Source organism: Anabrus simplex, chromosome 2, assembly GCF_040414725.1.
Source record: "Anabrus simplex isolate iqAnaSimp1 chromosome 2, ASM4041472v1, whole genome shotgun sequence".
NCBI classification, from domain to species: Eukaryota; Metazoa; Arthropoda; class Insecta; order Orthoptera; family Tettigoniidae; genus Anabrus; species Anabrus simplex.
Genome location: NC_090266.1, coordinates 849,927,750 through 849,952,433, shown reverse-complemented (window position 1 = coordinate 849,952,433; position 24,684 = coordinate 849,927,750). Strand labels below are relative to the sequence as shown.

Below are 24,684 nucleotides of genomic sequence, written 5' to 3'. Positions count from 1 at the left end.
ACCCATGGCACTACAGCCCTTGAAGGGCCTTGGCCTACCAAGCGACCGCTACTTAGCCCGAAGGCCTGCAGATTACGAGGTGGCGTGTGGTCAGCACGACGAATCCTCTCGGTCGTTATTCTTGGCTTTCTAGACCGGGTCCGCTATCTTACCGTCAGATAGCTTAAGATAATAAAGGTCGTCGCCGTAAGACCTATCTGTGTCGGTGCGACGTAAAGCCCCTAGCAAAAAAAAAAAAAAAAAAAAAAAAAAGATAATAAAGGTGTAGAAAATTCATATCTATCGATCATATTATCGATTCAATTCAGATTTCATTTCCATTCAGTTGGCAGTTTTACCTGAACCGGGAGAGCTCCCTCCTCACTCCTCACTTGGTGTTTGAAAATGTGGATGTTGTCATGAAATCGCTAGTATATTTTTTGCTAGTCGCGCCGACACAGATAGGTCTTCTGGCGACGATGGGATAGGAAAGGCCTAAGAGTTGGAAGGAAGCGACCGTGGCCTTAAGTAAGGTAAAGCCCCAGCATTTGCCTGGTGTGTAAAGGGGGAAACCACGGAAAACTATCTTCAGGGCTGTCGACAGTGGGGTTGGAACTTACTGTCTCCCACGCGTAAGCTGATAGATGCGTGACCCAAACCGCACCATTGAGAGTTTATCTTGACGGAGCCTCAGTCTTGATGCGTCAGTACTCACCTTCACGTGGACGGCGTCGGTTGAGAAGAAAGGTGAATGACAAGGAGATAATTATATTAATATTTATTCGAGAAGACAAGGAGATAATAATCTAAATGATAATGTTGATTTCGTGAACCACTAACCGCTTTTACGTTTTTTTCGGAGACATCAAGGTGCCGGAATTTGATCCCACATGAATTCTTTTATGTGGCTGTAAATCTACTGACTGGCATATTTTACCACCTTCAAACATTGTCAGACTGACCTGGGATCGAATCCACCAATTTGCGCTCAGAAGGCCTGTGCTCTTCTGTCGGAGCCACTCAGTCCAGCCGGCTTGGATGATGATGAAGAGGAGGAGGACGAGGACGAGGACGAGGAGAGAGTTCATGTAACTGGAGACACCAGTATGTGAAGTTATGGAGACTGTCCGCGTCCTGTGTTTTATGTGTGTCCTTGTCTGCTCCCTCTGATGCTCCCTTTCCACACTGACTTGTAATTGTGTTATTTTCAATTCTTTACAAGTTGCTTTACATCGCACCGACACAGATAGATCTTATGGTGACGATGGGATAGGAAAGGGCTAACAGTGGAAAGGAAGCGGCCGTGGACTTATTTAAGATACAGATTCAGCATTTGCCAGGTGTGAAAATGGGAAACCACGGAATGCTGCCGACGGTGGGATTCGAACCCACTGTCTCCCGAATGCAAGCTCACAGCTACGCGACCCTAACGCGCGACCACTTGATCATTGTCATAGTGTTTATTCTCATACGTGTTCTTATCTTTAAATGACTTGGAGCGGAGCCGAGTGGCTCAGACGGTTAGGGCGCTGACTTTCTGAGCCCAAGTTGGCAGATTTGATCCTGGCTCAGTCCGGTGTATTTGAAGGTGCTCAAATACGTCAGCCTCGTGTCGGTCGATTTACTGACACTTAAAAGAACTCCTGCAGGACTAAATTCCGGCACCTCGGCGTCTCCACAAACCGTAAAAGTAGTTTGTGGGACGTAAAGAAAATAACATTATTATTATTATTATTATTAATCTATTGACGTTATCGAAATTCTGTTTTCATATTGTTAAATGGTATTAAGGGGCTCGTGAAACATTGTACGACGCTTTTTCCGAAATACTATTAATAATGGAAATATCGACACTAAGTTTATTCTTGCTAATAGAACTGTAGTATTTTCTGTCCCTAGCAGGGAAGTTCAAGCTGTAACAAATTCAGAAAATTAATTCACACATCAGGAAATTATCTTTTGAAATGTCAATAACATTTCAACTTGAGATTTTCGTTGAGGAGAGCGGGCGCTGGTCTTGCCGTTGGTGCGAAGTCTTATTGACACGCAAGCTGCTTCCTTACTCTGATAATAGTCATATACAACTGTTACTAAACGTACGCAAGCATGTCTCATAAATACATAGTGATGTATCTCTTGGGTTTCGAATGCTTCTATGACAGGCGAACTAAAGACGGGAATGGGAGGTTTATGTTTTTAAAATAAATGCAGTTATCGACTTGGTTACTAAGGAGCTTTATTGCATTTCTTTTGAGAATATAGTACATAAGAATTAAGAACAGTGAGCACCTTTGCAATTGCTCGAAGGATGATGCCGAGGGATGTACACACTCAGCTTTTAACTTACCATGCTAGTCTGGAGAGCAGGCAGGCTGCTGCACTCCTGTCCAGGTCAACCTCAGCCCAACTTGGGCAGACTGCAGATTAAATTGCCTGCTTTCTTCTTGTTCCTACTGCGCTAATCAACGTAGCAATTCCTTTTATTTTGACTGTTCTTTGTTCTGATATGAGACTCGCGTGAATGCAGGCAGGAATGGGTATTTGCCTGAATTTATATAGGATTCGTCAACCCATTCTTTTATTTAATTAATGATTATTTATTATTGTGTTAGTCATTACTTAGTTAACTTTCTAATGCAGACGTCTCACGTAACTGGTTAATAAATAATATTTCACCCCGTCGAAAATATTTATCAAAATAAAAACAAGGATTTCTGAGTCAAACATTTCTTTCTTTTTGCAACTTGTTTAACGTCGCACTAACACATCCAAGGTTTTCAGCAACGGGAGGATGGGAAAGGGTCTTAGTTGGAAAGACAGCGGTCGTGGCCTTAATTAAGGTCCAGATATAGCATTTGCCTGGTGTGAAAATGGGAAATCATGGAAAACCATCTTCAGGGCTACCAATATTGAGAATCGAACCCACTATCTCCCGAATGCCAGCTCACAGCTGCGTGACACAAACCGCACGGTTAAATCTCTTGGAAATAAAATATTTCAATATTTAATTAAACATAGTTAAAACTGAGACAAAATATGACCATAAGTGTGATGTATTATGGAATTATCGAAGAGGATTAGAAGCAAAGCGATACATACTGTAGGTGAAACCGATAAATATCCCGAAAAATATTCATTTTTTTGTGGACGTCTTGAAATAGCGGTGGCAGCATAAGGTAAAGCAGAACTATCACCTTACTATGTGAACTTTATCTACGCGTGGCAAAGGGAAGATTCCAGTGTTCTCCTTTAGTATGAAACCGTTAGGTAGATCAGTGTTTCCTCAAATTTGAATGTAGGTTTCGTCTTCCATCTGTTAGGACTTAAAAATGTAGGTTTCCTAGGCAGTCTACGGACTTACTGTAAACCTCATGGGGACTATGTAAAGTACAAGGACGTATGAGTGTGCAACATCGTTTCCCTTATTCACTTTGTTTTCGGGTGACTCATTTTTAAATTCTTAGTTTCTTTAGCTTCTTTCTGGACTTAAACTTTTCATATCTTAGTCACCAGGTGGCATGCCTTATCCCCTGTGTCATCGGGCCATAAGCCCTATTAGGATTTATTATTAGTCTTCTGCTAGGAGTGCTTGAGTCGGTTCAGCCTCCTTTTCATTTTGGTTCTCGGCCTTTGTTTTCCATTTCTTGGCCGTGTAGCTTCGGCTCCTGTGTTTTCTGGATCTTTTGAGCCTCTAATTGGCTGTGGCCCCTCCGTGATATTAGGGCAGCGAGTGGGAAGGCCTAATGAGGTTTAAGTGTGGTAAGTCATGTTCTGATGAACATTTCGGTAAGGTAAGGTACCTGAAGTGTGAAAATGATGTCGAGGGTTCGATACCCTTCCATTGTAATCGAACTTAAAAATGGGGGTTTGTAACTCCCACGACATATGTAATTTTGAATTTGAAGGTAACTTTGTTCTAGAAGCTTCAGCTTCTTCCTTTTTGAACAATGTAAGGTTACATTTTCCCTCTGCTGGGAAACTTAATTTGTAAAGGCTAGTGTCTCACCTAATTAAGGCCAAAGATTTGTACATCTTTAAGACCTATTAGTCTGGTTTTGACTCTAAGCGTTGTACGAAAATGGGAGTTTCTTCTCCCCGGCCATTTACCCCTCTTCTATCCCTCTCTGGGCCACGGAAAACATGGAACAATTATGATTATTACTATTATCATCATTATTACGTTTTCATTATTATCCATCCAATATTCGTATTTCCGGTATGATTTTACATTAATGCATTGAAACAGTGTAGTGATGTAAGATGGCGGCCAGTAGCTCTTTGCCAGTCTACTTACTATATGTCTGTGTTGATATACAGGTCAAACAGTGCAGCCAATGCTTCGGGGCTGAAAACTGCTGGTCTGAATGTTGTAGTTCTGCCATCTGTCGTGACAGAATGAAAGTAATATTAATGGGAAGTGTGAAATTCAAATACATAATCGATGGACATATTCAGTTCTGAAAAAAAATACTGTGTATTTTAGAGCATGGATATATTGAATTTTGGTATAAAATATTATAAGTGATGGACACGGTCACTTTTGAAAGAAAAATATGTTTTCTTATAGCCTTAATCAATGGGAAATATTAAACATTTGATAAAATAAATAATTCATTATCCACTTCAGTTGAGGTATAGGTATCTTACAGGACTGACCATGAAAAATGTTCGTAATTTCGAAGATACTCGGTTTTGAAATAAAGCTCCTCTAATGTTTTAATAAGGCCGACATAACAGTTTAGGACAAAGGAGTGATCTATCGAAATAATTTGAAGTTCTGCTTATAATCGGCACTAAAAACATATCCAAAATTCCGTACGGAAACGGATAGTTTTGTTAAATTAGAGTCAATCAAATGTCTGCCACTTATGACAGACTATACCACGAACACAACACTCTATATTTGATTTTTAAGTTACAAATTAAATGCCATGATTATCACTTTTAAATCATGCAATTCCTCATGAGCAGTCATCATGATAAAAGTAATATAAAATTCACCCACTTCTCTCATGGAACTTAGTGCACAAAAATAAGTCCTGAGTAGTAAACGGAAATACGAGTACTAAAAAATCTTCAGTTGTCTGGGGCAGACCAACAGTTCACAACTGAATACATTGTAGCAGGCTATAAGCCAGTCGCCTCCAATAGATCTCGCGAGTAGAACACCAATGTGGCTGGTCGGTTCACAATATGATCGTAGCTGTCAGCTTCACTTCTCACACAAATGTCCATCTGAGAGAAACCTTTGCCATCCAGATTAGATCCTGAGTCCCTCACCTCCAGTGAAAGAGGTCGTCCATAATGTACCTCCAGCTCCGGTACGCAGACTGGAGTGCCGTATTTGAGTCCCACGCTTTTGTCCAGCGCAACCGTTGCAAACTGGCTGCGGTCGTCCAGTAACTCCTGAAATACCATTACAGTTTAGAAAAAAGCTCATACCTAACAAATATCGTGCAATAGGAGACGGGATTATGGATGAATAGAGAAAGGAATCGAGGCAGGTAATGAATGAGTGACTAAGATATTGAATTATTGACATTTTAGCAAGTTTGAAGAGATTCAAACACAGAATATTGTCAATTAGAATGCCTGTACGAAATTGAAAATCCAAGAGTTAGAAAGCTATAATTTGAAACCTGATCCACCTGGTTGCTCGTCTATAGGGCTTGCCGAATGTTTACTTTGCTAGTGGTTTAACGAAGGTTTTCGGCGACGCAAGGATGGGAATGTGATAGGATTGGAATGGTAGTGGTCGTGGCATTAATTAAGCCACAGCTCCAGCATTTGCCTGGTGTGAGAATGGGAAAACATGGAAAACCATCTTCAGAACTGCCGACAGTAGGATTCAAACCCACCATCTCCCGAATGCAAGCTTATAACTACGCGACCCAAACCGAACGGCCAACTCGCTTGCGGAATGTGCTGGCAGGTCTACAAGTACCAAAAGTGCCATCATGAGAGCCCTCAACCCATTGGTACATTTTATCCAAGGAAACGTGACACCGATTTGTGATAATAATGCAATAACATTGTTTGATTTACATCCAACTAACTAACTCTACGGATTTCAGAGCCGCCCAGGTGCCGGAATTTTGTCCCACAGAAGTTCTTTTACGTGCTGATTAAACTGTCAGCACGAGGTTGCTGTATTTAGCAACTTCAAATACCACCTGCCTGAGTAGGGATCGAACCAATTTTTCAATTTGCTTTACGTCCCTCCGACACAGATATGTCTTATGGCGACAATAGGATAGGAAACGGCTAGGAGTTTGTAGGAAGTGGCCGTGGCCTTAATTAAGGTACAGTCCCAGAATTTTCCTGGTGTGAAAATGGGGAATCCACGGAAAACCCTCTTCAGCGCTGCCGACAGTAAGTTTCGAACCTACTATCTCCCGAATTCAAGCTCACAGCTGCGTGACCAAAACCGCACGGTCACTTGCTCGGCAGGGATCAAACCCATCAGCATGACTCAGAACGTCAGCACTCTACCACCTGAGCCACTCAGACCAGTATTTAGTAGTGTCGCAAGAGCAAGCCAAAAAACAAATAAAAATCCATTGGGTCACACGTTCTCTCCGTTCCTTGGAGTATGGCCAGCACAAGCGGTTCGACTGCGATTAGGAATAATGTTAGTTTACTTGACCGTGGCAGCTACTTCAACTCAGATGAATTCCTCCGCAATACCTGCGACCCAGAGGAAGAAGGCGAAGTGATTCTCTAAGTCCCCTGCTGTTCAGAGTAGTAATGAACAAAATAATAAAGTGGATAGAAACATAAGAAGGGAAAACATAAAATAAATAGTAGGTGTTAGCAGACGATGCTGTCTTAGGATAACTGCCAAAAATAAAGATGATATGCAGCGATTATTAGGTACTTGGTGCAAAGTTTCTGGAAGTGACAATAACAACTCGGTCCCCAGGCTGAACGGTCACCAAAGTGGCTTTTGTGTCCTATTCACGCCTGGGCCGGGATATTAGCCGAGTCTAGTTAATTCCTCTAGATCGGGTACTGGGTGTTTATGTTTGTCTTCATACACACTGCCAACCGTCACTGAAACGCCATCCGGCCTTAAAACTGGGCCGAGTCTACATATTTGATACAGATCACACCCAAGTCCCCACCTCGGTGTGGGAAAAAGTGGCAGAAGTTGGGTGGCAATAACAACCTAAAGACGTACAGAAAAGGAAATTAAAGAGCTGGTCATCAGAAGAAACAGAATATCTGGTTGTCTCAACCATTCAGAATGGTACAATAAAATTAATATCTGTGGCAGGATTTAAAAGTAAGAATATAGGCTACAAGTCAGTGATAAAATCTATTTTAGCTTAAGTAGGAGAACGAAGAATCGAAACAAAATGCGTCCATCAACAGCTGGACGGTGCAGAAACGGGGAGACCTGAGGAACACTAGACAGACAATCAAATTACGAAAATGGAGAATCTTGCCAAATTAGGGCAGTCAAGGGATGGGTAGCTTTGCGAAGGAGATAGAGGAACGCGAATATCAACCGAATTCACGAGGAATGAACTTGGAAAACCGCAGGAAATAAAAAGCCAATAGGGAAGAAGAGGGATGGAAAATCGAGGCTAGGATATTCTGTATCTTCTTGGGATAAATAAACTTATTATCTATAAGAAATAACGAGAAGTGTAAGTACTGACATGTACACAACTTTCCGTAAGTAGGAATATCTTATAACACATAAGGCTAATTTTCTTTGGCAGTGATGTCAAGAATGCTACAGCATTCCAACTATACCTCCTAACATCCTTATTTAAAATACCACTTCCGGTATCCAGTTTTACACGACCACTCACTCTGTCCATTGTTATATGCTTCCAAACGAAAAGTTTTGGATACCCATGTAATGAAAAATGAAATGGCGTATGGCTTTTAGTGCCGGGATATCCCAGGACGGGTTCGGCTCGCCAGGTGCAGGTCTTTCTATTTGACTCCCGTAGGCGACCTGCGCGTCGTGATGAGGATGAAATGATGATGAAAACAACACATACATCCAGCCCCCGTGCCATTGGAATTAACCAATTAAGGTTAAAATCCCCGACCCGGCCGGGAATCGAACCCGGTACCCTCTGAACCGAAGGCCAGTACGCTGACCGTTCAGCCAACGAGTCGGACACCCATGTAATGAGGGAAGCAGAACAACGGTGTCCACCAAATATCTTCGTGGATACATGTGTGAGTGTGAGAGAAAATCACGAAAGGTGTTTCTCGTATCGGTTTTAAATACACATTTCTCAACAAAGTAACTTATACTTTATGACTCCTGGTGTGGACAAAAGGATGAACAAATACTACTGGAAGTCCCTGGAGGAAAACATGTGTATTTAAAGACCATCCCACCAAAAACTACCCAGTAAGTGCAGCCTCAGGACGTATATTTCTTCAGGCAATATAAAATCTCTACGAAATAAAATGTCGTGTGATAGAGGCCTGGTGCAGATTCTTCGAGTTGACGCCCGTGGGCGGCCTGTGCGTCTGTTAGGATGAGCCCTACCTAGGTTTAAATCTAATGTTGAAGATGGTACAAACATACCGTCGCCGAGCCAGAGGAAGTAACCTATGAAGGTTGAAATCCCCGACCTGGGAAAGATTCGAACCCGGGATTTCTTGGACAAACGGCCAGCATGCTAATAGTTTAGCCATGTAGTCAGACATCTCCACTACTTATAGCATCCTGTAACCAAAATTGCATGACAGATTCTTTATAATGAAATTATATTCTGTCATTTTCAATCAGCTACCTGCGGATATCTACACACCAATGCATCGTCGCGCGTTGCAGAAAGCTGGCTACGATAGTGTTAAACCAGTGGATAACTTTGAAAGTGTTGCCTCGACGTGTTGTTCAACAATGACGTTACAGAATGTGCGCTTGGCGTGTGTCCCCCTTGGTTTTCTTAACTGTGCTTTTTGTGGTCACGCTTATTGCTTTGAGCATTTTATTGAAACTCCTCATACGCATTTATACTTAAGATACATACACTACTTTTGTCTTCCACAGGCAAAGTAAAACCTCCAGTTAGAGTCTGTAGAAAATCGCAGAGGAACGGCAATCACCAGCAAATTCAGAGGTACGTACTTATTCTATAAATACAATTCGATACAGTTTAGTCTGTTCAAAACCAAGAACTTTCCTTTTCAGAATTGTCACTATGACCCGGGATCGAATAAGTGAAGTTAAACTAAGTCATTCGCGCGTCTGTAGTGGTATGTTGAGTATTACCTTTTAGTGGAGACTGAAAAGGTTCTAATTCCAACATACACTCTCCTTGAAATAGTCTCGTGAATGCTGAAATTGTGGCTTCATCGAGACTACGGTCGAAATATTGTCAATTGGTAGCATCTAAGTACCGAGCAAATTGGCCATCCGGCCGTGCAGCTGTGAGCTTGCGTTAGGGAGATAGTGGGTTCGAACTGTACTGCCGGCCGCTTCCTTCCCACTCCTAGCCGTTAGTCACCGAAAGACCTATCTGCGTCGGTGCGACGTAAATAAAATCCAAATGTTTGCAGATCCACCAGTGCAGACAACAGAATAACAAATATGGCTATACAGAAATGAAATCACGCAGGAAACACAAACTACAAATGATTGCAATGTCCCTAGCTACTAGAGGAAGCAACGGAAACAACTACGCAAGAACCTTCATTTCCTGAGGACACGAGAATAGAAATGCATCAATTGGAATAAACTTCGTGACATATACGGTTGTGAAGTAAGGTTGCGGAGTTTTCGTTTTTATAGGTAGGACCTACCAATTAGTCCTTCAGAAAGTAATACCGTACACTGAAAAACACTATTTTGCACTCTAGCTTCATCTTACCTGAAAAGTAGACACCTTCATCCCCCGTAAATCCAGATAGCTGTCTTCATCGATCACCTCGTTGTAGTCTGGGTAGTAGGCAGACAGCGTCGAATTCAGCCAGACGTCTCCGGGACAGTCCCCTGGTAAGCGTTCGACTGCAACACAATTTAACCATTCCTTATATTATCTAGACATCCTTCTGTGGCGCGCTCGCTGTATATCGCCAATAGTGAACACTCAGCACTAAAACAGGCCACAGTTCTTGTACGTGCTAGTTAAACTAACAGCACGAGGCTGCCGTATTTGAGCACCTTCAAATACCACCTGAATGAGCAGGGATAGAACCCGCCAACATGACTAGAAGCTTCCCAAAAGATCTAGATCTAGGCTGAAATAACAGCTTGGAGCTCAGAAGAAAGATTGCTGACTGTGTGATTACTAGCAGGTATTCTTAATTTATAATAATAATAATAATAATAATAATAATAATAATAATAATAATAATAATAACAATAATTTTTGTTTGTGGCTTTACGTCACACCGACACAGACAGCTCTTATGGCGACGATGGAAAGGAAAGGTCTAGGAGTGGGAAGGAAACGGCTGTGGCCTTAATTAAGGTACAGCCCCATTTGCCTGATGTGAAAATGGGAAACAACTGAAAACCATCTTCAGGGACTGCCGACAGTGGGATTCGAACCCACTATCTCCCGGATGCAAGCTCACAGTTGCGCGCTCCTAATCGCACGGCCAACACGCACGATAATAATAATAATAATAATAATAATAATAATAATAATAATAATAATTGAACAGGAATACTATTGCACGCAACATAGTTTCGGTTAGGCACGTAAATGAGCGAATGATGTGGGTAGATTTGGCGGTTGGAGGAATTAGGACGAGAATTGTCTCAGTGTATTCACCATGTGAGGGTGCAGATGAGGATGAAGTTGACAATTTTTATGAATCGTTGAGTGACATCGTAGTACGGATCAACAGCAAGGATAGAACAGTGCTAATGGGCGATTTCAATGCGAGAGTTGGATATCGAACTGAAGGATACGAAAGGGTGATTTGTAAATGTGGAGAAGATATGGAAGCTAATAGGAATGGGAATCGTTTGCTGGACGTCTGTGCTAGTATGGGTTTAACTGTTTCAAATACATTCTTCAAGCATAAGGCTATTCAGCGCTATACATGAGAGAGTAGGGGGACCATATCCGTAATAGATTATATCAAAACCGACTTTGAATGCAGGAAATCTGTCAGGAATGTGAGGGTATTCAGGGAACTTTTTTTATGATACAGACCACTTTCTGATATGTAGTGAGCTAAGTATCTCTAGGCCTAGGAGAATGAAAGTGAAATCTGTCTGTAGACGGATAAGGGTAGAAAATCTCCAGGACGCGGAAGTTAGACAGAAGTACATGGATATGATTAATGAAAAGTTCCAAACAGTGGACTGCAAGCAGGTTCAGGATATAGAAAGAGAATGGGTGGCATACAGGGTTGCTATAGTAGAAACAGCAAGGGAATGGCTAAGAACAGCTGTGTGTAAAGATGGGGCAAAAGCGAACATTTTTGGTGGAATGATAAAGTGAGAGCAGCTTGTAAACGTAAAAAGAAGGCAAATCTGAAGTGGCTCCAGACAAGGACTGATGCAGGTAGGGAGTTGTATTTAGAAGAAAGAAACAGAGCGAATCCAAACAGAGTTGAATCCAAGAAGAAGTCGAGGGAAGATTCTGGTAAAAACTTGGAGAGGCTAGGTCAAGCAGCAGGGAAAACTTTGTGGACAGTAATAAAGAATCTGCGGAAAGGAGGAAAAAAGAAATGAATAGTGTTTGGGTAAATCTGGCGAACTCATAATAAATACTAGATTCATATCCCGTGGTACTCATAATAGGTGGCGTCCCGCTCCCAGAGTTTGGCCGACCCTGAGATAGAACTTTGTTGCTATTCATCTTAATTGTAGACAGCACTGAATAAATACTGTTGTCGTAGAACTCTAATCTATGTATATAACTTAACGTGTCCTGACTGACTGACTGACTGACTGACTGACTGACTGACAGAATCATCATCGCCGAGCCAAAACTACTGGACATAAAGAAATGAAATTTTGGTGATACATTCACATTACAATGTAAGTGCTCACTACGAGAGAATTTTTGGATATTACGTCGCTAAGGGGGTGAAAAGTGGGGTGAATTTTTAAATGACTGTACCTATATCTCGAAAACTGAACTGTTTAAAGACATGAAAGTTGGTATTTGGAATCTTCTTTAAAAATAAAGACACACGTATTTTTGTATTGGGAAAATCATTTTAACGGGGGTGAAAAAAGGTGAAGAAAGGGTTGAATACCATTTATGTGGATACTTATATCTCAAAACCTGAAGATGTTACAGTCATGAAAATCGGTATTTGGAATCTTCTTTAAAAATAAAGAAACACGTATTTTTTGATTTTTGAAAATCTACTTCAGGGGTGGTAAACATGAGTGAAAAAAGGGATGAATTCTTAAAATGAGTATATCTCAAACATGCAACATGTTACAGACGTGTATATTGGTATTTGGAATCTACTGTAAAAGTAAAGGAACACACATAATTTGTTTTCTGAAAATCCAATTAAGGGGAAGTGTTAAAGGGTGTACATTTTTAAAATGAGCAAGTGTACAGTATATATTAAAAAAGTAACACATTACAGAAGTGGAAATGGTATTTGTAATCTCTTTTAAAAATAAAAGTAACACGTATTTACTTCTTATCGAAAAAACCACTTCAGTGGGCGGGGGGGGGGGGTGTTGGGTAGAAAAGACTGAAAACGGGGTCGAATTACTTTTATGTGGATACTTATTTCTCAACAACTGAAGATGTTACAGACATGGAAATTGTTATTCGGAATCTCCTTTAAAAATAAAGAAACGCGTACTTTTTGTTTTTGGAAAGTCTACTTAAGGAATGGTGAACAGGAGTGACTAAAAGGGTGAATTTTTCATATAAGTATATCTCAAAAATGTAATATGTCACACACGTGAAAATTGGTATTTGGAATCTCCTGTAAAATTAAACGCACAGGCATAATTTGTTTTCCGAAAATCCACTTAAGGGGAAGTGTTAAAGGGGATAAATTTTAAAATGAGCATATATACAGCATATATCAAAAACTTACCACGTTACAGACGTAAACATTTGTATTTTTCATCTCTCTTAAAATAAAAGTAACACTCATTTGTTTGTTTTCGAAAAAAATACTTCAGTGAAGGGGAATTAAAGAGGACTGAAAAAGGACTGATGTGGATACTTATATCTCAAAAATTTAAGATGTTACAGACATGAAAATTGGTATTTGGAATCTCCTTTAAAAGTAAAGAAACTGGTATTCCTTTGTCTTCGGAAAATTCATTTAAGGGGTGGGGTGGGTGAAGAGAGGTGGACTTAGCTGATTTATTTTTATGGGGATACTTATACATCAAATACTGAAGATGTTACAGACGTGCAAAATGGTATTTTGTGTCTCCTTTAAAAATAATGAAACACGTATTTTTTGTTTTTGGTAAACCTACTTAAGGTGGGAGGGGGGTGTTGAAGAGGACAGACAAAGGGGGTGAATTTTTTAAATGAGTATATCTCAGTAATAGTGTTATTGGCTTAACGTCCCACTAACAACTTTTACGGTTTTTAGAGACGCCAGCGTGCCGGAATTTAGTCCCGCAAGAGTTATTTTACTTGCCAGTAAATCTACCGACACAAGCTGACGTATTTGAGTACCTTCAAATACCACCAGACTGAGCCAGGATCGAACCTGATAAGTTGGGGTCAGAAGGCCAGCACCTCAACCGTCTGAGCCACTCAGCCCGGCGAGTATATCTCAAAAACGGAACATGTTACAGACGTAAAAATGGGTATTTAAAATCTGTTTTAAAAATAAAGTAACACATACATTTTTGTTTTCGGAAAAATCACTTGGGGGCTGGGGGGTAAAAAGGACTGAAAAAGTGGTTGAATTATTTTTATTAGGATACTGATATCTAAAAATCTGAAGCTATTACAGACGTGAAAATTGGTATTGGAATCTCCTTTAAAAATTAAGAAAGATGCATTTTTTGTTTTCGTAGAATCCACTTAAAGGGGGTGTAAAAAGGACTTAAAAAGGGTTGAATTCGTTTTATGAGGATAATTATATCTCAAAAACAGACATGAACATTTGTATTTGGAGTCTTCTTTAAAATAAAGGATCACTCATTCTTTTGTTTTCGGAAAATCCAATTTAGGGTGGGTAAATTAATTAAAAAATGAATTTAATTCTTTGTATGAGGATATTTATATCACAAAAACGAAGGATGTTACGGACGTGACAATTGGTATTTGGAATCTCCTTTAAAACAAAGAAACACACATTTTTTGTTGGGAGTGAAGGAATCAAATTAAGGGGGTGTAAAATGAGTTGAATTATTTATGGGGATACAAATAAATTACAATTTGTTTTACGTCACACCGACACAGATAGGTCTTATGGTGACGATGGGATGGTAAAGGCCTGGGAGTAGGAGGGAAGCGGCCGTGGCCTTAATGAATGATACAAATTGGAAGTGAACTTCAAACAATACACCACTTAGGTGTTTTTGACTAGGGGATGAGGAATGATGACAAAAATATACGTTTATATGAAACTGTTTGAATTACGAAGTGAAAATGTCAAATGATATCCTAGGTGTTAAGTAAAAAAGGGTGTGAAACAAATGTAACCCCGCAGAGAGTTACATGGGGCGTTAAGATTCGAAAACAAATATATTAATTCCTTCCTCTGAAACGGTTTATCGTACGGAGACAAAATTCCAAATAGCGGTATATAGCCTATTTTAAATCCTAAGTGTGTAATAGGAAATATTTTTAAATGTTCCTCCGCTGAAATGTCAAATGAGGTTAGCTCCGTAAACTAAATTATTCAGCCCTCCAAAACCACTTGGCGTACAAAGTTGTAATTTTACGAGAAGGGCCTTCTTTTATGTCCTAGGTGTAAAATACGGTATACTTCAAAACATTTCTCCCCTAAGAAATTTAGGTTGTAGTTGACTCTCAAAAATACTATATCCATTCTTCCGAAAACATTTCAGGCACGAACATAACTTTTCTTTATGAAGGGTGGTCTTCTATATCCTAGATGTTAATGAATATTTCAAAACTTTCACCCATTTAAAAAAATATTCATTCCTCTATTACTGTTCGACGTGCAAAATTAAATTCCACAGGTTGGTCGCTTTTACGTCCTAGATGTTAAATCAGGTATGGTTTAAAACATTCAGATTCATCCGTACGAGGTTCAAGTGAGTGGTAGATTATAAAATAAATAATCATCTCATCGGTCCACACAACATTCTGAACGATAGCGCTAAGTGCAAGATTTCTATGAAAATAAAACCAGAACGAGAACCGCCAGTTTCTGCAACAATAAGGAGCTGTGGTAGATTCCATAGATCAGCATGCAGTAAGCTTGTGGTTTTTGGAATTGGTCACTCCGGCTATATTGGCGTCTTCCGAGGGCAATCGTTAAACTCGTTAGTGAGAGAATGCTGATGGCGAATGCTATTTTTTCAAGGTCTCTTCAGCTACTATCTGTCTTATGAGACGTCGGAGAGCCACACTATTTCCAGTAAATCTACTGATACGAATCTCTCGCATTTAAGTGCCTTAAAATATTAACTGGTACCCAGCAGCTTGGTTAGCGCGATAATTACGTGATGTATGATCATAGTCGGAGGATCGAAATAAATAAATAAATAAATAAATAAATAAATAAATAAATAAATAGAAAATGACACTTACCTTCTAATCCATTCAGTGACGTGACTATCATAGTCAAGACGGTCAGGACCATTCCAATTCCCTCCACCATTTTTCACATGGACTCCTGGAAGAATGAACATGTTAAAGAATATAATATATTTTTTATGCTCATTATCATATTTTTATACTTCTTTTACCACACCTGTGGTGTCTCGGGTGCGAACAGTGTCACACGTATGGATTTGGCCCTGTTTTACGGCCGGATGTGTTTCCTGATGCCAATCTTTTGTGGGGGGATGTAATAACTCTTGCGTGTTTCTGAGGTGGTTGGTAGTGTGGTGTGTTGTCTGAATATGAAGAGGAGAGTGTTGGGACAGATACAAACACCCAGTTCCCGAGACAGAAGATTTAATCACACGCTATTAAAATCCCCGGCCCGGCCGAGAATCGAACACAGGACTCTCTGAACCCAAGGCTTCAACGTTCAACGCTGACCATTTAGCCAAGGAGCCGGGCTCTTCAATGCTTATATGGTGATAATAATAGTAATACTACTACTACTACTACTACTACTACTACTACTAATAATAATAATAATAATAATAATGGCGTGTGGCTTCCGGAGAGGCCTAGTGCAGACCTTTCGAGTGACGCCTGATAGGCGACCTGAGAATCTGTGAGCATAGAGCCCTACCTATGACAAATTCTAGTGCTGAGGATTGCACACACACACACACACACACCCGGGAGATTTGTTACTGTGGGGGAGATGCTCGGAGACGGTGAGGGATTTGGCGGCCGTGGCCTATACTAGGAACTGTCCCGGCATTCGCCTTAGTGAAGTAGAATGGAAAACCACGGAAAACCATTCTCAGAACATCCGATGGTTGAGGCCAGCCGTGAGGTCCAGCCCTGTCCCATCTCCCAAATGCAGAGGCGTAGAGTCACGGTAGAGACGTGGCCACTCCTCCTCTGCTCGGTTGGCCGGTCAGAGTGCAGAGCTGTTAGACCACGGACCAGCCGTGGCCACTTATGGGTCGAGACCCATTCTGCATCTACCGACTGCAGGATTATGTGGTGATACCATTAAGTAACAAATTCGTCTGTAGCAGTATCAAACGAGCTAATTGTTCTTTGAACAATTATTTATTTTGATATAGCTTCACGCAAAGCAAGCTACAAATTCAATTAAGGAAAAAATTCCCCTCATACATCAATTGAGTCACTTAGAAAAATGCTATACTAAATGCTATACTGTTCGAGTAAGAGATTTTACTAAGTGTTGGTGCATTGATCTTTCTCCATCCAGCCCGTGAGAAGTGCATTTATCATTTTTGCATCATCAGCAATAATAGAAGTGAATCTTTCATGCTCATGTCGAAGCATATGGGCAGTAATAGGATCATTTCAAAGATAATAAATTCTCGTTTTACCCTATCTCAGATGGAACTACTACTAATTGCGGTGTTTAATGTACGGTAGGTTTCAAAATAAATGCATATTTCGCAACGACATAAAATGTATGTAAAACTGATGGAATTGTGGGATTTGGAGTGTGTCATGGAATATCAACCCATTTACAACATCGCATGAAAATAGTGTCTACAATATGTTTTACATTTCAGACTCACATTTCACTCTGCCTAATAGCCACTCTTCACTGTATCCCACCCCCACCCCAACCTACCCACCGACCCACCCACCACAAATTCACCTTTCTGTCTCTTAGCAAGTATTCGAATCCACTTCAGGTCTGAGGTTGAGTCTATCTCGTTCAAGTCCGTCAAATCAATCCTGCAATTCGTAGTAGTATATAACCTTGCTAACCTCGAGATTGGGGCGGAGAATTGTTTCTTTCGGAATGCTTTCCGACGCGGAATTCATTATTGCGTTGTTCCTGTTCCTTAGAAATACCCAGAGCCATGCAATGGAAACAGAAAGGCTACCAGTCATGAAGAGAAAAGCTACTGTTTTCTTTTCAGGAGCATAATGAGCAGGCCCTGGTTCTTGGAATTTATAAACAATATAATTTAAGAAGTACGTAATACGAGTTGCCCTATAGTAAAACATAACCTAACAAGGTTATACACAGTGGATATTCATTAATCTTAATGAATGAAGAAGACTAAATGTAAACAGAAGACAGTAATCTTTAACAGGTTCATGCATCCTTATCTATAGCTTATCTGATCATTCTCAGCCGTCGCCGTGGTATATCATAGACCCAGAGATTAACTGTTCAATTTGACCGGGTTCGAGCTTCAACCTAGCCACGGAAGATTTCAACTCTGAAACAAGAGCTGGAATGGGATTCACTCAAACTGAAAAGGGCATAATAATGGGATGGATGCTTATTTAAAGATTTTTTGAACTTGTAGGAAAGGCTCGGCTGATTCTAAATACAACTTCATTGCGGCTTTACTCCACCGTGAGGAGAAGGTTTGATCGGCTTGTTACGTCCTCTAAACATCTTGCACTCTGATGGTAAGGGTTGGAAATTGTGCAGTGGATCTCGTTGGTGGTAACATCAAGACACTTCGGTACTTATCCTGTTTTATCGGGCTGAGTGGCTCAGACGATTGAGGCGCTGCCCTTCTGACCCCAAAGTGGCAGGTTCGATCCTGGCTCAGTCCTGTGGTATTTAAAGGTGCTCAAATACGTCAGCCTCATGTCGGTAGATTTATTGGCACGTAAAATATCTCCTGCGGGACTAAATTCCGGTACCTCAGCGTCTCCGAAAACCGTAAAATGTAGTTAGTGGGAAGTAAAAAAGCAATTAACATTATTATTAATTTATTCTGTTTTCTGTGCTCTTGAAGGCAGGCTTCTTTATGGTGAGTACATCTACGATAGGCTATGTATTACTACTTTCAAATAGTGTTTTTGTACATTTGCTAGTGGTTGAACGTCGCACAGACACATCAAAGGTTTTCGGTAACATAAGGATGGGAAAGAACTAGGTTGGGAAGGTAGCGGCCGTGGCTTTAATTAAAGTACAGCCCCAGCACAAGTAGTATTAGGCCTAATTGCATTGTTATTGGCAATGAATTCAAGGAGTACTGAGGAATAGCCCATAGCTTGCTGCGGAATTACCCAGACTGCTGCTTAATTAGCCGAAATTTTACAATATCACTAAGTGCATTAAATGAAGAAATAATGTACATTATAATACCGTTTGAAGTAGCTACTAAATAAATATAACATTCGTACCATTTTTGATAATCACTCTCAAAATGCGTCATCCTTCCAATTTTGCCGTAATCTTCCAGATTTAGCCGAGTCTCCGATAAAAAGTTAATAACAGAACCCTTCAAATGAATACAAGATGGAAATTCCAAATATAAATAAGACAAAATTGTTGGATGTCGTTGTGAGAGGAGCAGGGTGGGGTGGGGGTCCAAGCATGAGACAATAACTGGCTGGACTAGGAATGACATTACTATAGGTGTTATATATGTCAAGAAAACAGTATTGCTCTTATGATTACAAGGTTGCCGTATCGAACGGCTCAACAGCAACTCGGGCAAACGGTGGCACGTAAATTTATGAAACTCGGTACTTAAGTTCAAGAAAGGGGGAAATAAACTCAGCTGAAAATTACTTTTATGAGCTCAAGGGGACTGAGGGTTAGAGGAGGGTCGATTTGATATTCGCAGCATGACGGGAAAACGGAGGAACATAAATTTTTGAAACTCAATTTCTAAGTTTAAGATAAAAGGGGGAGAAAATTAGTTGCAAATTATTAAGCACAGTTTACTATTGTTTCTTCCTCAGCCTCATCCGCAAGAAAAATATTTCAAATCTGTGTATTAATGTTAAAGAAAGAAATCGCACACGTAGGCTAATTAATCACATAACACTCACCCAACACAAGACAAGTACGCACTGATATCAAGACTAAATAACACGCAACACATAAATAGACGACTTCTCTATAACAGTAATACGCTGCCAGGATTCACAGCGCAACGGATAACGCGTTACGTGTACCAGAGCGACACGGAATGAAAATGAAGGAAGGCAACAAGTCGATGGCTGTTCCGGCCATTGGGCTTCGTCCCTGCGAATGTATTTATGAAATAGGATAGCTTCAGTAGTTATTTTAATAACGCACGGGCAGAAAATGCCTGGTCCTTTCTTCTTATTTCATAATCTCTATATATACAATAACTTGTCCTGACTGACTGACTGACTGACTGACTGACTCATCATCGCCGAGCCAAAACTAATGGACATAAAGAAATGAAATTTTGGGGATATATTCATATAAAGATGTAGGTGCTCGCTAAGAGAGGATTTTTGGATATTCCGTCGCTAAGGGGGTGAAATTTTAAAATGAGTGTATCTATATCTCAAAACTTTGAAAGTTTAGAGATGTAAAAATTGGTAATTAGAATCTCTTTTAAAATAAAGAAACACATTTTCTTTGTTTTCGGAAAATCCCAATAGGAAGGGCGAGAAAGGGTGAAAAAGTGGTTGAATGCCTTTAATGAGAATACTTACATCTCAGAAACTGAAGATATTACAAACCTGAAAATTGGTATTTGGGATCTCCTTAAAAAAAAGAAACGCGTATTTTTTGTTTTTGGAAAATCCAATTAATGGGGTTGAAAAGGGGGGTGAATTTTTAAAATGAGTGTGTACATATATAAAAACTTTTAAAGTGAACAGATGTAAAAATTGGTATTTAGAATCTCCTATAAAAATAAAGAAACACATATTTTTGGATTCGGAAAATCCCAATAGGAGGGGTGAAAAGGGTGAAAAGGGGGTTGAATGCCTTAAATGAGGATACTTATAACTCAGAAACAGAAGATATTACAGACCTGAACATTGGTATTTGGGATCACCTTTGAAAATAAAGAAACAATTTTTTTTGGAAAATCTAATTAATGGGGGTTAAACAGGAGTGAGAAATTGGGGTGAATTTTTAGAAAGACTATATCTACAGTATACCTCAGAAACGTAAAATGTTACAGATGTAAAAATTGGTATTTGGAATCTCCTGTAAAAGTAAAGAAACATCGGTGATGTGTTTCTGGAAACTCCACTTAAGGGGAACTAAAAAGGGGGTGAAATTTTGAAATGAGCATTTCTACAGCATATCTCAAAAACTTAACTTGTTGCCGAAGTGAAAAGTAGTATTTTTATCTCTATTAAAATAAAGAAACATGTATTTTTTGTTTTCTGAAAAACCACTTGTTTGGGGGGTAAAAGTGACTGAAAATGGGTTGAATTCTCTTAATTAAGATACTGATGTCTCAAAATCTGAAGATGTTACAGGCGTGAAATTTGGTATTTGGAATTTTCTTCAAAAACAAAGGAATACGTAATTTTTGTTTTCGGAAATCCACCTAAAGGGGGGGGAGGAGGGAAATTGAAAAATTAATTGAATTATTTGTGATAAATGGTATTTAGAAGATCCTGTACTATTAAAGAAACAAGTATTTTTAACGGGATATTCACTCAAGGGGGGGTTAAAGGAAGTGAAAAAAGTGAATTCTGTTTATGGGGATACCTATATCTCAGAAGTGAAGGTAACAGACATGAACATTCGTATTTCGAATCTTCTTTAAATGTAAGGAAACACGCCTTCATTTTTTTGGGGGGGTGGGGGTAAATCAAATTAACGGCGGTGGGGTGAAAAAGGAGTTGAGACCAATTGATTTTACTGTTCATAATGTACTTATTCTGATCATAAACTGATCATTATTAATCTTTCCTGGATTCGTTTTCATGAACCATCTTTTCCTTTGGAGAACATAAAGTTAAATTACAGTAGATTCTACTGGCATATAAATAAAAATTTAAACACATTTGAAAGAAACGATAGGAATGACATTGACCATGCAATTGTTCACCCCTATAATAATAAGGTCAATAATGCACGGAAGTATATTATTCGTGTCGCCAGATATCTCGCGCACTTGCCTACTTGCTGGTCACATTGTCAGCAATGACAATGGCAGCAGATGTAATTTACCACCAAGAAGCGGTCTTGCATCTTGCTGTGGGTTCCAGACCATGAATAATAATAATAATAATAATAATAATAATAATAGTAATAATAATAATAATAATAATGTTCTGGACCGTCGTCAAAATGTGCGGACCGCGCTGGAAGTATGTCCTGGACGGGTAATGACTACGATTGCAGTCCGCCCGCGGGTTCAGTACCGCCAAGGCACCCAAGACGATACCACGCCGGATCTCCTCAAGGATTTCATCCACATTAAAAATGCTTATAGGAAAAGATGGCAAAAATTTAGGGACCCAACTGGCCGCGTGGAATACCTGGACCTAGCCCAGGAAGTACTAAATCGATTGCTTGAGAGAAAGATTGAAAAATGGAAGGAAACTTGCCGTAATCTATTAGAAAACGAGTCAGATCACGAATTTTGGCGGATTCTCTCAGAAAACGAGTTAGATGGCGAATTTTAGCGGATTATATATAAAACGTTCAGCATTCAATTATAAATTGCATTATAATACCGCAGCGAAGCACGGGTATCTTGCTAGTACGATATAAAGCAGATTATAATACTCCTTAAGTACGAGGAGTTATGAGTGTCTAAGCGGGGGTGTGTTCGCTCCTTGCAGGTCCATAAGAGGAATACTGCTTTACGTGGCTTTACGTCGCACCGACACAGATAGGTCTTATGGCGACGATGAGACAGGGAAGGCCTAGGAGTTGGAAGAAAGCGGCCGTGGCCTTAATTAAGGTTCAGCCCCAGCACGTGCCTGATGTGAAAATGGCAAAACATGGAAAACCATCTTCAGGGCTGCCGACAATGGGATTCGAACCTACTATCTCCCGGATGTAAGCCCACAGCCGCGTGCCCTAACCACATGGCCACCTCGCCCGGTGAATACTGTTTTCTTAACAGTATTGTTCATATCTTAGTCATTTTTTGTCTTATCGAAACCAATGATGTGACGGATGCAGATCAATTAATGTAACACATTTGTTATATCTCATACTAGAAGACGCAGTGCACTGTAGACACTAGATCTAACCAGAGATGGACCTGAGATTGAAAGTTTCGTTTAATAACTAAACATTCCAGTTTTGAGGAACCTGTACATAAATTTAATTTCAAAACTATGAAAGTTAATAATCTCCAGAGTCACAGCAAAAATACGGTTCCCGGTGACGAATTACGACAGCAGCCATTAAAAGTATGATGGGCGTTGTACGGGGTCCAAGTTTGAGGACTCTGTATTTAACTTAAACAATCCTTAAACTAATTTATTTAGACATTAAGTCAGAGCGGCGGGCTCGAAAGGACGTCAGAGTCCGGCGGAGTGGTTCAAGTGGTAAAGCTCTGTCCGGTTGATATTTGAAGGAGTTCAAATACACCACCGCCGTGTCCTGCGGAACAAAACTTTCAACACTTTCGCATCTCCAAAAATCCGTAAATGTACATTAGGGCCTAGTTAAAGGGACGCCAATATCATTATTACTTAGTTACGTTGTGAGATCTAACACTAAAAAATGGAAGATAAAAATTACTCGTGAACTGTTAGGAACTAAATCCACGTTATCTTCAGAACTCTACATGAAACTGGATATTTCTAAATGAAGAAAATTACTGTTTGAAGCACTGTAAAGCAACATTAAATTCTAGACTGTGTCTGAATTAGAAGCAGAGCTGGGCACATAGTTTGCTTCTCCGTGTCACTGGGAGGCCCTGGATTCGATTCCCGGTTCGTCTAGGGATTATAATGTTAGTCGGAGTGTTTGAACTGAGTTCCAGTAAACCGAGAAACTGTTTGATGTGAGAGACAGCGAATCCAGTCATGGAAGCTAAGCAATACGGGTGAAGAATCGTCGCACTAACCACATTCACTCCAGTTACTACAGACTGACTGGACAACCGCAGCTTTCGGAGGCCCTGCGCAGGTTGTACGAGCTTTCTTCTGCCGGTATTCGAACCCGAGAGGTTTTTTAAAACATTTTCGATTGAATATTGCTACGAAAATCTTTATTATACTAGACTGCGAGTGTAAAAAGATGTTTAAAATAAATAGGTATAACCTTACCTTATTGAAGAAACACTGTTTCTCTCGGTGCACTCTACCGGACGGATGGCACTGAGTGTGTAGCCTACTTGTGCGTGTGGACCTGACAATGTGCTTACTCAGAACAGACGCACCAGCTCTGCAACAATCCGAAGAATGTTCGTCACGTTACAACACACAACGCAAGTTATTGGTTTACGACACCCACCTATAGTTTACAAACAATGAGACTCCGGATTGTATTGCCTAAGGAATCTAGAGTAAACCGAGATTGCGTTAATTGAAATCCCGAGTGTTAGCGAGAAATCAAACGACATTCATGCCGCTCAACTTGTTATTGTCTTATTAAGGGATTTGTGACATCTTGGCCACCTGTCCCGTGATATAATAATAATAATAATAATAATAATAATAATAATAATAATAATAATAATAATAATAATAATAATAATCCACAAGCCTGTTACCAGTCATTTGACCGAATCAGGATTGGAATGAATTAAGTCCCCATCTAGCGGCGAGGATTGGAATTGTGCCGACTGTCGAAGCCTTTCGCACTCCACTGGGGCAATGATTAATGACTGAAAGATGAAATGCAATTATATTGGAGAGTGTTGCTGGAATGAAAGATGACAGGGAAAACCGGAGTACCCGGAGAAAAACCTGTCCCGCCTCCGCTTTGCCCAGCACAAATCTCACATGAAGTGACCGGGATTTGAACCACGGAACTCAGCGGTGGGAGGCTGGCGCACGGCCGCCTAAGCCACGGAGTTTGTAATAATAATAATAATAATAATAATAATAATAATAATAATAATAATAATAATAATAATAATAATAATAATAATAATAATAATAGTTTTACGTCCCACTAAATACTTTAAGCGATATAGGAGACGTCGAGATACTGGAATTTTGTCCCGCAGGAATTATTAGGAGCCAGTAAATCTATGGACACGAGGATGACCTATTTGAGCACCAGAAACTTGAGCTCAGAATGCCAGCGTGCTACTCTTGAAGCCATTAAGCTCGGTCCCTAGTGATGTCTGCCCAAAATTCTACG

The 24,684-nt window shown here is 40.0% G+C and overlaps 1 protein-coding gene across 1 annotated transcript; it reads right to left on the bottom strand.

Annotated features, from left to right (window-relative positions):
- Window positions 1-4,456: 4,456 nt before the first annotated feature.
- On the bottom strand, window positions 4,457-23,790 carry LOC136863138 (uncharacterized). The gene is made up of 4 exons (XM_067139481.2): window positions 23,643-23,790; window positions 15,639-15,723; window positions 9,825-9,961; window positions 4,457-5,385 (listed from the first exon to the last, which is right to left on the bottom strand). The coding sequence occupies exons 2-4, from the start codon at window positions 15,706-15,708 to the stop codon at window positions 5,107-5,109; spliced, it is 486 nt and encodes a 161-aa protein (XP_066995582.2). The 5' UTR covers window positions 15,709-15,723; window positions 23,643-23,790; the 3' UTR covers window positions 4,457-5,106.
- Between the last annotated feature and the right edge of the window lie 894 nt (window positions 23,791-24,684).

Bases quoted from the DNA above. Each gene is read 5' to 3' on its own strand.
- LOC136863138 (XM_067139481.2), bottom strand. From the start codon at position 15,708: ATGGTGGAGGGAATTGGAATGGTCCTGACCGTCTTGACTATGATAGTC. The intron at 9,962-15,638 runs GTAAGTGTCATT...ATTGTGTTGCAG, and splicing joins GTCACTGAATGGATTAGAAG to TCGAACGCTTACCAGGGGAC. The intron at 5,386-9,824 runs GTAAGATGAAGC...ATGGTATTTCAG, and splicing joins TGAAGGTGTCTACTTTTCAG to GAGTTACTGGACGACCGCAG.